The sequence below is a fragment of the Prionailurus bengalensis genome, chromosome A2 (assembly GCF_016509475.1).
Source record: "Prionailurus bengalensis isolate Pbe53 chromosome A2, Fcat_Pben_1.1_paternal_pri, whole genome shotgun sequence".
NCBI classification, from domain to species: Eukaryota; Metazoa; Chordata; class Mammalia; order Carnivora; family Felidae; genus Prionailurus; species Prionailurus bengalensis.
The window spans coordinates 75,125,777-75,140,008 of record NC_057348.1 but is presented as its reverse complement, the minus strand read 5'-3'; the positions used below and the strand labels follow the sequence as shown (position 1 = coordinate 75,140,008).

The 14,232-nt window shown below is 48.5% G+C and overlaps 2 gene segments (V, D, J or C); both read right to left on the bottom strand.

The window, feature by feature from the left end:
• The window catches only part of LOC122487723, a 190,485-nt gene that overhangs the window by 26,071 nt on the left and 150,182 nt on the right, over positions 1 to 14,232 (bottom strand).
• Positions 2,226 to 4,748, bottom strand: LOC122487721. The segment is given in 3 exon segments: positions 2,226 to 2,920; positions 4,071 to 4,251; positions 4,347 to 4,748. Coding segments are annotated over 3 exon segments (255 nt in total).

Here is a 14,232-nt window from a genome sequence, read left to right as displayed (position 1 = left end):
CCTTATTCTCTGGTTGCTATTTGGAAGCAGTCAGTGGAAGCATCAGGAGGAGGCTGGGAGTTGGGAGCAAAGTGAGCTCAGGGTTCCCTCCCTGATGGTTGGGTTGGCTGCAGCGTCCCCCGGGGCCCAACATATAAGGTCATCTACCCCAGTGACAGAGCTTTATGCTCAGGAAATAAAAAGGTGCAGGTGGGAGTGGCCATTCCCTTTTATACCAATTAGCCCACTGGAGGAATCTGTTTCTTTTCTCCCAGGGCCCTGGATCCACAGGCTTGGAAATCTAGTGCTCAAGAAGGAATGCTTTTGTCTGGTGACATGGTGATGATTTTTTAAACTTCAATTTGGATTTGCCACCACTAAAGAGAAATCAGAGCAAAGATGCCTATTAGTGGAATCCATAGGGGTTAGTCTCAGGGGGTCACAGAGTAGGGTGGGGAAAGGTGGGGGGGAACAGAAGGTTCCAGCAGAATCCACCCTTAATGTCCCTCAGTATCCACACTTGTTCTTTGACTGGGAGACAAATCCACGCCCCCAAAGAAGGGGACCCCAGAGTCCTAATCGTAAGAGAATGAGGGAATCACCCTCCTGCAGCCCCTCATAAGACACTGGATTCAGACACGTGTCACCCGGGGGAAAGGGGTCACAACTCCGTCACCTGCACTGGCGCTGCTCCCACTGCTCTTCCGTGTCCCTGTCCCCTCCTGATGTCCCTCTGTCTCCCTCGCTGTGTCCAGCTGTTTGCCTTTCTCATTTCCTGTTGCTGTCCATCCCTCCGCGTCTGTCTCCATATCTCCCTTTCCAGCGGGGTCTCCTCCTTCTTTATTTCTCTCTGTCTCTCCTCTGTCTCCTCCTGATCGCTCTCCCTCTCTCTGTTTCTCTCTACATGTCTCTTATTTGTCTCTGTGTTTCTGTCTCTGTTCATCTCTATCTACCACCTAGTTTCTATTTCTATTTCTCTCTCTCTTATCGACTTTACACACTCTCTCTCCTTCTACCTCTCCTTCCACGGTCACAGTAGCTACTTGAAATTCTTTGTTATTCTGACATCTGTGTATTTCCCTGTCTTCTGATGACCACTTCCTGTTCTCTCAGCGCCCTCTTCATAGGAGCCTCTTTGTCCATCATCCCTTCTTCTTTCTGCTCTTTTCTGTCCCGTGGGGCCTATGGGATGCAAGCCTGTGGTCTGTGCTAAGGGGGCAGGATGGGCCCAAGCTCACAAATGTACGTTTACTCCTTCAGTGTCTCCTGATGATCGCTCCTGCCACACATCAAGTGATCAGAACGATAATGGCAGTGACAGAACTGTCCCCAACATTGCTGCCCTGGGGGACAAGGTCATCACATGCACATGAGTGCTTATATTTCTTTCAGCTGGTTGTGAGGTGTTACCTAGTGACAGTGTGAGAAATAGTCTCTTTATCGTGATTTATTATAATGTCCTACGATTTCATGACCTCGTAATGGGTCTCTCTATGTTGTTTTGTGACCACAGTGAGGCAGGTCAGTAGTGTTCGTAACAAGCCATACCTCTCTGTATGGACTGGTTGGCCTCTGGCTGGTTTGTGTGGCCAAAGTGTCCTGGGTGAAGCTCACCTTAGCCAAAAGGAGAAGGGCAGGAGGAAGAAATGACTCCAAACATAGACTTGTTTCCTCCTCTCCATAGGGGGTGTTTCCTCCCTGTACAAGGCCGCTGTCCTCTCAGGATGCACATCAAAAGCACAATGGATCCACGTGGAAAACTGAGACTGACATGGACTTGGGATCACTTCTCATGAAAGTGTCTTCATATTTATCTCACTTCTCTCTAACTAAACCATAATAATCAGATCTCAGAGTCACCCCTCTGTGGAGTCAGGCACTGAGAAGGTGCAGCAAGACGAGAAGGTTGGGTTGTATTAGGAAATGGGGAGGACAAATGAGGGGACCACCCCCAAGAGGGAGGGAAGGCGACTTTCTGCCCCCTCAAACCCTCCCCCCCTCACACACTTCCTGCACTTGCTGGAGGCCTTAACCTTGACCCGGGACTTCAGTAGAGGGTCCAGATGTTGTTTGGGCTCCTTCACAGGCAGGCATGTCTTAAATATAAATCTTCATCCACAAAAACAGAAGCTCATCGAGATGGAGGAAGATTTAGCAAATCTGAGAAACCAATTAACTTCCAATCATTTAGACTTCCCTTTCATTAATCATTTTTGCCAATGCTATTATGTCACATAAAGTTGGAATTTTCAATTGAAAATGCATTTAATTCAGCTTAGACCTCCTCAGAGAGCTTTATCTTCCCCCCACACAGCAGGGCCTTTCTGTTTGGGGCCAGGGAATCAGTAAATAGCTTTTCTTTTCCTTAATTTCTCTTCTTTCTTTTTTCTTTTTTTTTTCTTTTGGTCAAGAGGTTGACTAGCTTTATTAGAAGTTAGTGAACATAGTGATATATTTTTGGTATAATTGTGCTTTAATACAGAAATCAGTCACACATTGTAGCAGTTAAACCTCCTCGCTTTACAGAGGAGAGAACAGAGGTCCAGGGAAGCTGGTCCCCAAATCCCATATGGAGTCACTTTCAAGGAGAAGGGGAAGGCGGAGGGCCCGGGGTCTCGTCCAGGGCCGATGCATGCACCTGCCCTGAGGATCATTTCCCCCACAGGAGAGTGAGCGCCAGGCTTGGGTGAGGGTGCTGCGAAGTTAGCCACACTGTTTCCTGGGCTTCTGATCAAAGAGTCTCTCTCTGCACAGGAACCAGCGGTGGGCGGGGCGGCGACTTAGAAACTGGAGTCAGGAGCTGCCTTCCAGTCTCGGCTTGCACCCATTTTGTGCAGAATCCCCGGAGAGTCTCTCGGCCTTGAAATTATTTGCACGATATTTTATTCCTGCATTCTTCAGGGGATGTGGTCAGAATCTTAAATGGCCATCCGTCACAGCTCTGTTCAATAGAAATAAGTGTAAGACAGAATTTGAGAGACAAATTAATAATTTCCTAACTGCTGTGTTAAAAACAAAGTTAAAGAAATAATTCTCGGACGAATTTTATTTAGTGAATGATACCCAAAATAGTATTTCAGTGTGCAATCAATACAGAAATTTTTAAGGATATATTTCATCTTCTTTTATAGTCTCCAGAATATGATTTATATGCTACACAAGCAGCCCATCGTGGCATGGACTAGTGCACTGGCTACATTTCAAGTGTTCAGTAGCCACATGGGGCTGGTGCCTGGTGCTGGTGGCCACTGCCTTGAGCAGCTCAGATCCTGCTCCAGATGCTTCAGAAGCTCCACCCTGGACGATCTTTAGAAAAGTGCCTCTAGGTGGACCTGGGAGGCTCAGTTTGCTAAGTGTCTGACTTTGGCTCAGATCATGATCTCATGGTTGGTGAGTTCTAGCTCCACCTAGGGCTCTGTGCTGATAGCTCAGAGTCCCTCTTGCGCTCTGCCCCTCCCCCAATCATACTCGGTCTCTCTCTCTCTCCCTCTTTCTCTCAAGAATAAATAAACATTTGGGGCGCCTGGGTGGCTCAGTCGGTTAAGCGTCCGACTGCAGCTCACGATCTCGCGGTTCGTGAGTTCGAGCCTCGCATTATTCTCTGTGCTGACAGCTCGGAGCCTGGAGCCTGTTTCGGATTCTGTGTCCCTCTCTCTCTGACCCTTCCTCTCTCTGTCTCTCTCTCAAAAATAAATAAACATTAAAAAAAGAATAAATAAACATTAAAAACAAAGTGCCTCCAGACTGGACAGCTCCCGGGTTCTGCACCAGGCTGCCCACCAGGGGCTCCTTAGCCTCCTGGGTTATGCCCAGTGGACCCGCGGAGGGGGCGTGGGTGTCAGGGGTACTGACCGTTGACCCCAGGAAGCCCCAGGGACCCAGCAACCCTGGGAGGTCCGAGCCTGGAGCGCCCTGGAAGAGCGAGACTTTTTGCTCAGGGAGCAGAGCAGGGCGCGGGGCTGTGAGCTTCCCAGGCAGCACAGTAGTACACGCCCTCGTTGGTCTTCTGCAGCTTCTTCACTGACAGTTCACAGCTGTTGCTTTCCTTGCCTTTCTTGGCATCGATTTTGTCCACTTCCAAGCCCCCATACCTCTCCACATATAACCTTGACATGTCCAGCATGAGGATCCTCTTGGGGTCAGTCCCCTCCTGGTGGACGTACCAGTGGATGTAGCTGACATAGGCGCTGGCTTGGCAGGACAGGGTGGCCGAGCTGCCCACACGCCCCACGGCCACAGCCTGCTGAGTCAGACTGATCGCTGCCACGCCACCTGCAAGGGCGACAGCGGTGAGACGGAGAAAGATAGGAGCCTCAGCTCACCCTGCACCAGGGTCACCCCGCACCAGGGAAGGAGTCAGGACCTACCTGGAAACAGGAGGGCACACAGGAGGGCGAGGGGACCCAGCATGGTTCTGCTTCCCCGCTGGTGGGGAGAAGCCCAGGGTGACCTCCCAGCTGCACCTGCTGGACGGAGACTGACTGGATGGGTGGCAGAGGGCAGGTTAGGCTCTGAGCTCTGCTTCCCTGAGGCACCTGCAGGCACTGGTGAGAGAGAGGAGGGAGGGAGGAGGGAGGGAGGAGCCAGAGCAGGGACAGGTCTGACCACAAGGGGGAGAGGGACCACCAGTGGTCAGGGTGCTAAGAAACACTGAAGAACTTTGGTGCAGTAAGAGCACCACTAATAATAGCAATTTTTGATTGGACATCGACTTTTTTTGAGCAGAGCACTAATAGGTTTCTGCTCAGTGTCTCTTCCAAGGCTGCATGCCTAAGGCGAATCAGGTGGGATGACAGCCAGGTCTGGCTGGAGACAAATCCCAAGCCTCAAATGGCCACCTGGCACTCACAGAGCAATGAGTGTGCGGCCTGCCTGGGGGGCAGGGACAAGCAGAGCAGCATTCCCCCCCTAAAAGGCACGGGGCTCCCGAGCAGGCACTGGAGCATTGTCCCCAGAGGTGGCATCAGGAGATTAAATGCCCTGTGTAGTCGTGGGCGAGCTGTTTCTCCTCCTTTTCCTCATCTGTCAAAAGGGACCTCGTTCGTTTGCAGGCAGAGTGAACAGGAAATGTGAGCAAAGCGTGTAGCCTGTCCCAGGTGCATAGACAAGGCTCAGGAAATGTTAGGGACGGGTGTTTCACCTCAACACTGGCCTGGGTGCTGTCGATGATTTCTGGGATCCCCAGAGTGCAAAATTATAGGGAATATTACTCTTTTGGAAAATCAGGGGCATGTGTGTGTGTATGTGTGTGTGTGGCCAAAGGCAGAAGTCTGCGTTGACCCAAGTGGGGTGCAGACCAGGGGGCGGGACCAGGTCCTGCAGTTCCAGGGTCAGATCCTCAGAAATGGTAAAGGCGGGGTGGGAGGGAGCGGAGGGTGGGTGATGGGTATTGAGGAGGGCACCTTTTGGGATGAGCACTGGGTGTTGTATGGAAACCAATTTGACAAAAACTTTCATATTTAAAAAAAACAGAATGGGTTGAATCAGTCATGATCTTTGCCCTCAGGAGCTTAGGGTTCAGAGGAAGAGACAAACTTGAAAACCCATAAATGTCATGCAGTATAATAGGTTTTATATTACATTAAAATTACGTTATTAGTAAAGAAAGAAAAGAAAGAAAGAAATGGTCATTCGGGGCCTCGTGAAGGGGCGGCTGAGGAATGCGTCTGAAATGAAATTTTGAGAAGTAAAGGGAGCATTGACTTCCGACTGAAATGAAGCTTCCTTTTCACTTATGTCCAGTATACCAGGCCTCCTGGGTATGTATGGTTATGGTAATTAGTTATGCCAATTATAGCCTGACTGCCTGGAGGGAAATGGCAGTGGGGATGGCCAGGAAGGGGACTTGGGTGGGCTGGAGGCTTGGGTCCTTCAGCACCCACTTCCAGAAATGCCAACATGCTGAGCTATAACCAAGATTCAAGGCCCAGGTGTCCGGAAATGCAGGCTTTCATTGTCCTGACCCTCAGCGAAGGGTCACTGTGCCACTGTCTGTAGTACTTGGTGTTTGTCCTCCACGGGGAAAAGACACACTCAGCCCAAGTACCTACTCCGATTCTCCAAGAACGGACCTGGTCTCTAAGTAGGCCGATGGAGTCAGTGGGAATCAGAAGAGAAAACAGGATTTTGTTTTGTAACAGAGGCAAAAGTTGTTTGAGAAGAGGGGACAAAAGTAGTCCAGACAGAGGTCCATTTCAGGCCTTTCCAACCATCGGATTTCACATGTTGTATCTAAGTGCTCAATAATATGTAAGATTTTGAATATTAAGTAACGTGAATTCTTTTTAGAGATACATTTTAAAATACAGTTCAAAAGCGATGCAAGTTGGCTAGGTGACAAATTAGGGTATAGAAGTGACATAGTAAAAACTGTCCTGATCCTAGTGTTTAGAAGTGCCCCCTCCAAAGTTGTGCCCTTTCCTCTGTGTCCCTGAACCCATTCTGGGGGCGAAACATAAAAATCACCTGAAAAAATAGTCAACATGGGTTTCCATGCCTAGATACTTTTAGAATTGTGATTTCTAGGAGATGACTCTGAGGTAACAGACATGACTTTTCCACAGTACTGGTGGGTGTGAGCAGTTGGTATTGGATATTATTATACCTATGAAAATTGTGATTTTTTTGAGGTTTTCTTGGACTTTATTCAACACTAATTTGATATTATAATGTTGCTTCTATTACTCTAAATCATTGCATCTCACCCACCTCAGGAATGAAACAAATGACTTGAGCCCAAATCATCAGGATATTTCTTTCAAGCAGCCACCTACGCAAAGTCCCCTACCCATGAGGTAATGTGAGACCATCACTAACATTCCATATGAATCTCACTTCAACAGAGACAGAGGCCCTGAATACTCCAATAAGATATTTTTAGTATTTTTACGAATCCGTGTTTTAAACAATCATGTAAGTAGAAATCTTTACTTAAGGCAGGGCTGGTTGGCCTCGGACTAGTTGGCCTTTACTAAGTGTGGCCAAAGTGTCGTTGGTAAAACTCACCTTAGTCAAAAGGAGAAGGGCAGGGGGAAGAAATGACTCCAAATATAGACTTGTTTTTACCTCCAGGTAGAGATTGTTTCCTCTGTGTACAAAGTCACTGTCCTCTCAGGCTGTAACTCAAAGACACAATGGGACCATGTGGAAAACTGAGATTGACATGGACTTGGGATGACTTCTCATGAAAGTGTCTTCATATTTAGCTAATTTCTCTCTAACTAAACTATAATAGTCAGATCTCAGAATCACCCCTCTGTGGAAGAGAGACTGAGAAGGTGCGACAATAGGAAAGGATGCGGTTGTATTTGGACAATGAGGAAGATGAATGAAGGAACATCCCCTACAGAGCAAAGGTAAGTTTCTGCCCACCTCCCCCCCCCCCAGCCCACCCCTTCCTGAGCATGCTGGAGGCCTTAGCTTTGACCCAGGACTTCAGTAGAGGGTGCAGGTCTTTCATAAATCTTGTATTGTACAATCAGGAGCTCAGGGAGATAGACGAGGACTTAGTGAATCTGAGAAACCAACTTTTACCTGAGATCATTTAGACTTTCCTTTCATTAACCATTTTTATCAATGCTATTGAGTTATATACACAAAAGTTGAATTTTCAATTAAAAATTCATTTAATTCAATTTCGATCTCCTCAGAGAGCTTTTCTTCCCCACACACAGCAGCAGTTTTCCTGTTTGGGGCTGGAGGATCTGTAACACAGTGTTTCTTTTCTTCTTTTCTTTGTTTCTTTTCTTTTCTTTTCTTTTTGTCAAGAAGTTCACTAACTTTACAAGAAGATGTGAACATGGTGATCTTATGGCCATAATTGTGCTTTAATACAGAAATCAGTCACACATTGTAGCAGTTAAACCTCCTCGCTTTACAGAGGAGAGAATAGAGGTCCAGGGAAGCTGGTCCCCAAATCCCATATGGAGTCACTTTCAAGGAGAAGGGGAAGGCGGAGGGCCCGGGGTCTCGTCCAGGGCCGATGCATGCACCTGCCCTGAGGATCATTTCCCCCGCAGGAGAGTGAGCGCCAGGCATGGGTGAGGGTGCTGCGAAGTCAGCCACACTGTTTCCTGGGCTTCTGATCAAAGAGTCTCTCTCTCTGCACAGGAAACAGCTGTGGGCGGGCGGCAACTTAGAAACTGGAGTCAAGAGCTGCCTTCCAGTCTCAGTTTGCACCCATTTTGTGCGGAATCCCCAGAGAGTCTCTCGGCCTTGAAATTATTTGCGAGATATTTCATTCCCACATTCTTCATTGGAGATGGTCAGATTCTTGAATTGCCAGTCCAGCACAGCTCTGTTCAATAGAAATAAGTGTAAGACACAATTTGAGACACAAATTAAAAGTTCCCTAAATGCTGCGTTAAAAACAAAGTTAAAGAAATAAGTAACAAAGTTAAAGAAATAATTCTAGCACGAATTTTATTTAGTGAATGATATCCAAAATAGTATTTCAGTGTGCAGTTAATATAGAAATTTTTAAGGATATAGTTCATCTTCTTTTATATTCTCCAGAATATGCTACACAAGCAGCCCATGGCGGCATGGATTAGTGCAGTGGCTACATTTCAAGTGCTCAGTAGCCACATGGGGCTGGTGCCTGGTGCTGGTGGCCACTGCCTTGAGCAGCTCAGATCCTGCTCCAGATGCTTCAGAATCTCACCCTGGACGATCTTTAGAAAAGTGCCTCCAGACGGGACAGCCCCCTGGGTCTGCACCAGCCTATGAGCCGGGGCTCCTTAGCCTCCTGGGTCATGTGCAGTGGACCCACGGAGGGGGGTGTCCTCCAGTGTCCAGGGTACTGTCGGTTGACCCAGGAAACCCCAGGGACCCAGCACCCATGGAAAGTCCAGGACTGGAGCACCCTGGGAGTTGGGGACTTTTTGCTCAAAGACCTGAGCTTCCCGTAAGTCTGTGCTCTGCTTTTCCCAAACAGCACAGTAATACACACCCTCATCGCTCTTCGCCAGCTTCAGCAGCAACAGGTTAGAGCTTGTGCTATCCTTGCCTTTCTTGGCGTGGACCTTGTCCACTGTCAAGACACCATCTCTGGTCACATATGAGCGGGACATATCCAGCATGAGGATCCTCTTGGGGGCTGTACCCTCCTGGTGGCGATACCAGTGGATGTAGCTGACCGAGGTGCTGGTTTTGCAGGGCAGCGTGGCCCAGCTGCCTGCACGCGCCACCACCACGGCTGGCTGCTCCACACTGATCGCTGCCACGCCACCTGCGAGGGGGGACAGCGGTGAGACAGGGAAGGATAAGAGCCTCAGGGCACCCAACGCACCCGCACCGGGGAGGGAGTCAGGACTTACCGGGATACAGGAGGGCACACAGGAAGGCGAGGGGACCCAGCATGGTTCTGCTTCCCCGCTGGTGGGGAGAAGCCCAGGGTGACCTCCCAGCTGCACCTGCTGGACGGAGACTGACTGGATGGGTGGCAGAGGGCAGGTTAGGCTCTGAGCTCTGCTTCCCTGAGGCACCTGCAGGCACTGGTGAGAGAGAGGTGGGAGGGAGGAGGGAGGGAGGAGCCAGAGCAGGGACAGGTCTGACCACAAGAGGGAGAGGGACCACCAGTGGTCAGGGTGCTAAGAAACACTGAAGAACTTTGGTGCAGTTCTAATACTAATAATAGCACCACTAATAATAGCAATTTTTGATTGGACATCGACTTTTTTTGAGCAGAGCACTAATAGGTTTCTGCTCAGTGTCTCTTCCAAGGCTGCATGCCTAAGGCGAATCAGGTGGGATGACAGCCGGGTCTGGCTGGAGACAAATCCCAAGCCTCAAATGGCCACCTGGCACTCACAGAGCAATGGGTGTGCGGCCTCCCTGGGGGGCAGGGGCAAGCAGAGCAGCAATTCCCCCCTAAAAGGCATGGGGCTCCTGAGCAGGCACTGAAGCATTGTCCCCAGAGGTGGCATCAGGAGATTAAATGCCCTCACATAACACGATAGCTGTGCAGTCGTGGGCGAGCTGTTTCTCCTCCTGTTCTTCATCTGTCAAAAGGGACCCGTTCGTTTGCAGGCAGAGTGAACAGGAAATGTGAGCAAAGAGTGTAGCCTGTCCCAGGTGCATAGACAAGGCTCAGGAAATGTTGGGGACGGGTGTTTCACCTCAACGCTGGACTATTGGCAGTAGTTTTCTGGGCAGATGTTTTCTCATAGATAGGATTAGTTTTGAAAAAAAGGGATGTTGGCTTGCATGGGCACACGTGTGTGTGTGTGTGTGTGTGTGTGTGCATCCAAAGGAAGAAGCCTGCATTGACCCAGGGGCGGTGTAGACCAGGCGGTGGGACCAGGTCCTGCAGTCCCAGGGTCAGATCTTCGAAAATGGGAAAGGCGGGGCCTTGTGAGGGGTCAGCTGAGGAATGCACCGGAAATGCGTGAGAAATAAAGATAGCATTGACTTCCAACCAAAACGAAAATTCCTTTTCACTTATGGCAAGTATACCAAGGCTTCCTGGGTATAGTTATAGTAATTCGTTATACTCATTATAGCCTGACCTCCTGGAGGGCGAGGGCAGTGGGGACAGCCAGGAAAGGGACTTGGCTGGGCTGGAGGGCTGGGTCCTGCAGCACCCATGACCAGACCCAGCTCCCGTGCTCCTCCTCCTGGTAAAACTGGAGGGCAGACATGCTGAGCTATAACCGGGATTCAAGGCTCATGTGTCCCAAAATGCAGGTTGGGGTAGTGCTGAGTTGGTGAAGTGTTGAGTGGAATATTCTGCTAAAAGAATATTCCAGGCCCGTCATTCAGACCCTCAACGGGTGTCTAGGGCAGCTGTGCTTATTACGTGTTAAGTGGAAAAGAGAGTGACAATGGGGGAGACATCTGACAAGCAAAACGGCAGGTGGAGTCTCAATATAGAAGGTGAGCAGTGTGGGTGGTGACAAATTGGGTGACATTTTTCTTCCTGCTTTCTCTATTTCCTAGATTTTCACTGATAGGAAAATCTTACTTTGGGGGAGAAAATCCACAACCTTCTCTTCTTTTATGAAAACAAATCTTATTTCACATTGTCAGCATTCAAAAATCTGTTTCTCTCAATGACTTTTACCATGTTTGTTCAAATATTGCTCAAATTAAAGGCCCAAAATTGTTGGCCATGAACATCCTTAGTGGGTAATGAAGTCTGCCCCAAACCTCCAGCCAAATACTCTCTTGGGTGTGTCAAATGGCAAAAGTGAAACAATTTAGTTTGTAGAGTGTGATGTCCTTTATTGAAAGAAGAATAATCCACGGTTTGACGCGTTCAGTGCCTCACAAGCAGTGGACACGGTTCCCCAGGGATTTGGGCAAGCGGGAGTCTATAGAGCCTTAGAAGCAGCCAAGGGGGAACAGGCAAGATTAGGTGGGGTTCAGGGATCTCCCTGCAAGGCTAGTAGGTCACTGAGGGAATAAAGAGAGAGCTTTTGGCTCAGGTTGATTGGCTGGGGTTGCATATCTGATCCTATTTAGAACAGGGAAATCATTACAGATTCCTGGTGATGGGGACCGGCTGGCTGGGATATACTGTTTCTGGTCAAGGGCAGCATTGACAGGGACATGTAGCATTCAGTTGGTGAGGTGTTGTCCTGCTTGCTGACCTGGGACCCTGGGCAGGAGTGGCTCCATCCTGGGCCTGGAGATGTATGTCAGCAGGTGACCATTGTTCACCTTTCCTCTACTTCTCTTCCTGCTGTGGAGCGTCCCTCCTCTTCTCTAAGTGACATTAAAGGTCATATTTCTTAAAAGATGCTCATGTTTAAAGAAATAATAGGGAAAACTCTTCAGCAGGAGAGAAAGAGTAGCCACCCTTATGTGGAGAGTGGAGGGTTCTGATCAGGACCCCACTGACTCCAGGAAGAGAGAAATTACACTGCACTTGAGGGAGCAGGACGTCCTGTCCCCCCAGGTCATCCCGCTGCTGCCTGAATGAAGCTGCTCTGATGGCCCCAGACCTCAGCCCCAGGGGAGAGGCGGCTGGGTCACAGCAGGTGTGGACTCAGGCAGACCCTATGCAGAGGGCCAGGTGCTGAAGCTTGGACCTGCTCGGTTAACCTCTGAGAGGCTGGCGTGCTCGCCTTACCTGGGGCAGCTCCCCTCCACCCCGCAGAGAGTCTGAGATCTTGTCCAGTGTGACCCCTTCCCTTGGTCACGTGGAATAAATGGATGCAGACATGACGTCAACCTTCGGTGAACGGGACAAGCCCGAAAGCCCAAAAGAGGAAAGACATTGATATATTTTGATGAGTGGACTGTGGATAAAATATTCTTCCTTTTTTCTTCCATTTACATGTTTATAACACTTTGTGTTGAATCCACATTTTTTCTAAAATTTATTTCTCATTTGTTAGATTAATAATCCCATTTTTTAAAAACTAAATCATGGGTAGCATCCTGGACATTCATACTTTGCTACAGAATCACAGAACTTTAAACACTTCAAGCTGAAGAAGAAAACCCTCATTCCAGATGCCTCGTTGTTTCTCATCTTTAAAGATGAGAGAAAAGCTCCCAAAAGCAGGTGATTCCTTCAATATAACAAGAGCATGAGCAACTGAGGCAGGATTCGAACCCCTGTCTCTCCTCGGTACCGTGAACACATCGCATTGAGTGGACCTGTCATTTCTAATTCAGTATCTACATCAGAGCACCCACTACATCTCAAGGCTGGGACCAGGCCCTTTTTCAAACATAAACGTTACTTTCGTAACCCTTGAGAGTTGTAAAATTCTGTGAGGCACACATTAGTGTTCCCAGTCAACAGATGACGACCGTCAGGCTCCTTAAGACATTCCGCACACTGGACGTTGGAAAACAGCTGAGCAAATCTGATAATCATTGAACCAGCTTTATTAGAAGAAATTAGGATCAGTTATGTTGGTCTGCATTGGACCCTTCTCAAAGGTAAATGTGTGTGTGTGTGTGTGTGTGTGTGTGTGTGTGTGTGCATTCATAACAAATTAACTTGATAGAGAATTTCCTCCTCAAGTAAAAAGGCAGCCTCACAAAGGTTGTCAGATTTACAGGAAAGTGCAAAATGCAATGCAATATTTGGACATGAACTACAAATGATTTTGTTGTTTACCTGGAATTCAGGGAAATGTAAATCAAATCCACATTGAGCTAGCACCTCACACCTGATAGATGGCTGTAATCAAAAAGAGTACAATAACAGGTGTCATCGCAGAAGCTAGGAAGGGAGGAAGGGCAGGGACTCTGGCTGACCATCCTCTCCCCAGGGACCACGTGAAGGGGACACGAGGCTGTCGCAGGAACAGCTCCAAGAGCCGACTGTCCCAGGCAAGCGTGAGTGTCTGCGGTCCCGGAAAATCCCTGCTGGGCCAGATGGGGCATGGTTTCAAAATTAAGAATGTATACCATGTATCACACTAGAGTGGAAGGGTAATTCTTAAAAAACCAAAACCAACAGGAGAAATCTCCTCCACCAGAATGTTACAGAAGCTATAAGCTACAGCACAAAAAAGAGCTCAGTATTGGCCCCAGAGTTTATTCATGAGAACAAGGTGCCCTAGAGGGGATGAGGGAGAGGGAGAGAATGAAAAAAATCTTAAATTGCATCCTGTGGGCTTAGTGTTGTTAGTGGTGATTACAATTTGTTTATATTCATATTTTTAAATTCATGTTGAGAGTGTTACTTAGCAAGATGTCAGTATAAGGGGAAATGCAAATATACAATTTTTAAGGATTAGCAAAACTGTGATCTATAATTGAATCCTCGTCTCTAAAAATTACTCCCTTTGTAGATATCCACTGAGAAAAGTGAAAGCCGTAATAACCCGGAACTCTGAGCACTCCTGGCATCTATGTTGTGGGATCAAACACCATTTCTTACTACGAGCACCAGGACTCAGGTGAGAAATGACTGAAACCAGAAATGACACAATAGTACAGAGTCACCACGTACGCACCCGTCTCCATACAAACTATGTTTCAGGACAGCACAGAGCTGACAAACGACAGCTTCACTTCATGGGCTCAGGATCATTACGTGCGGGGGGAATTAGAGAGAACTGGAGAAGGAGGGAATCGCCCTCCTGCAGCCCCTCATGAGACACTGGATTCAGACACGTGTCACCCGGGGGGGGGGGTGTCACAGGTCCATCACCTGCACTGGCGCTGCTCCCGCTGCCCTTCTGTGTCTCTGTCCCCTCCTGACGTCCCTCTGTCTCCCTCACTGTGTCTAGCTCTTCGCCTTTCTCATTTCCTGTTGCCGTCCGTCCCTCTGCATCTTTCTCTCCACGT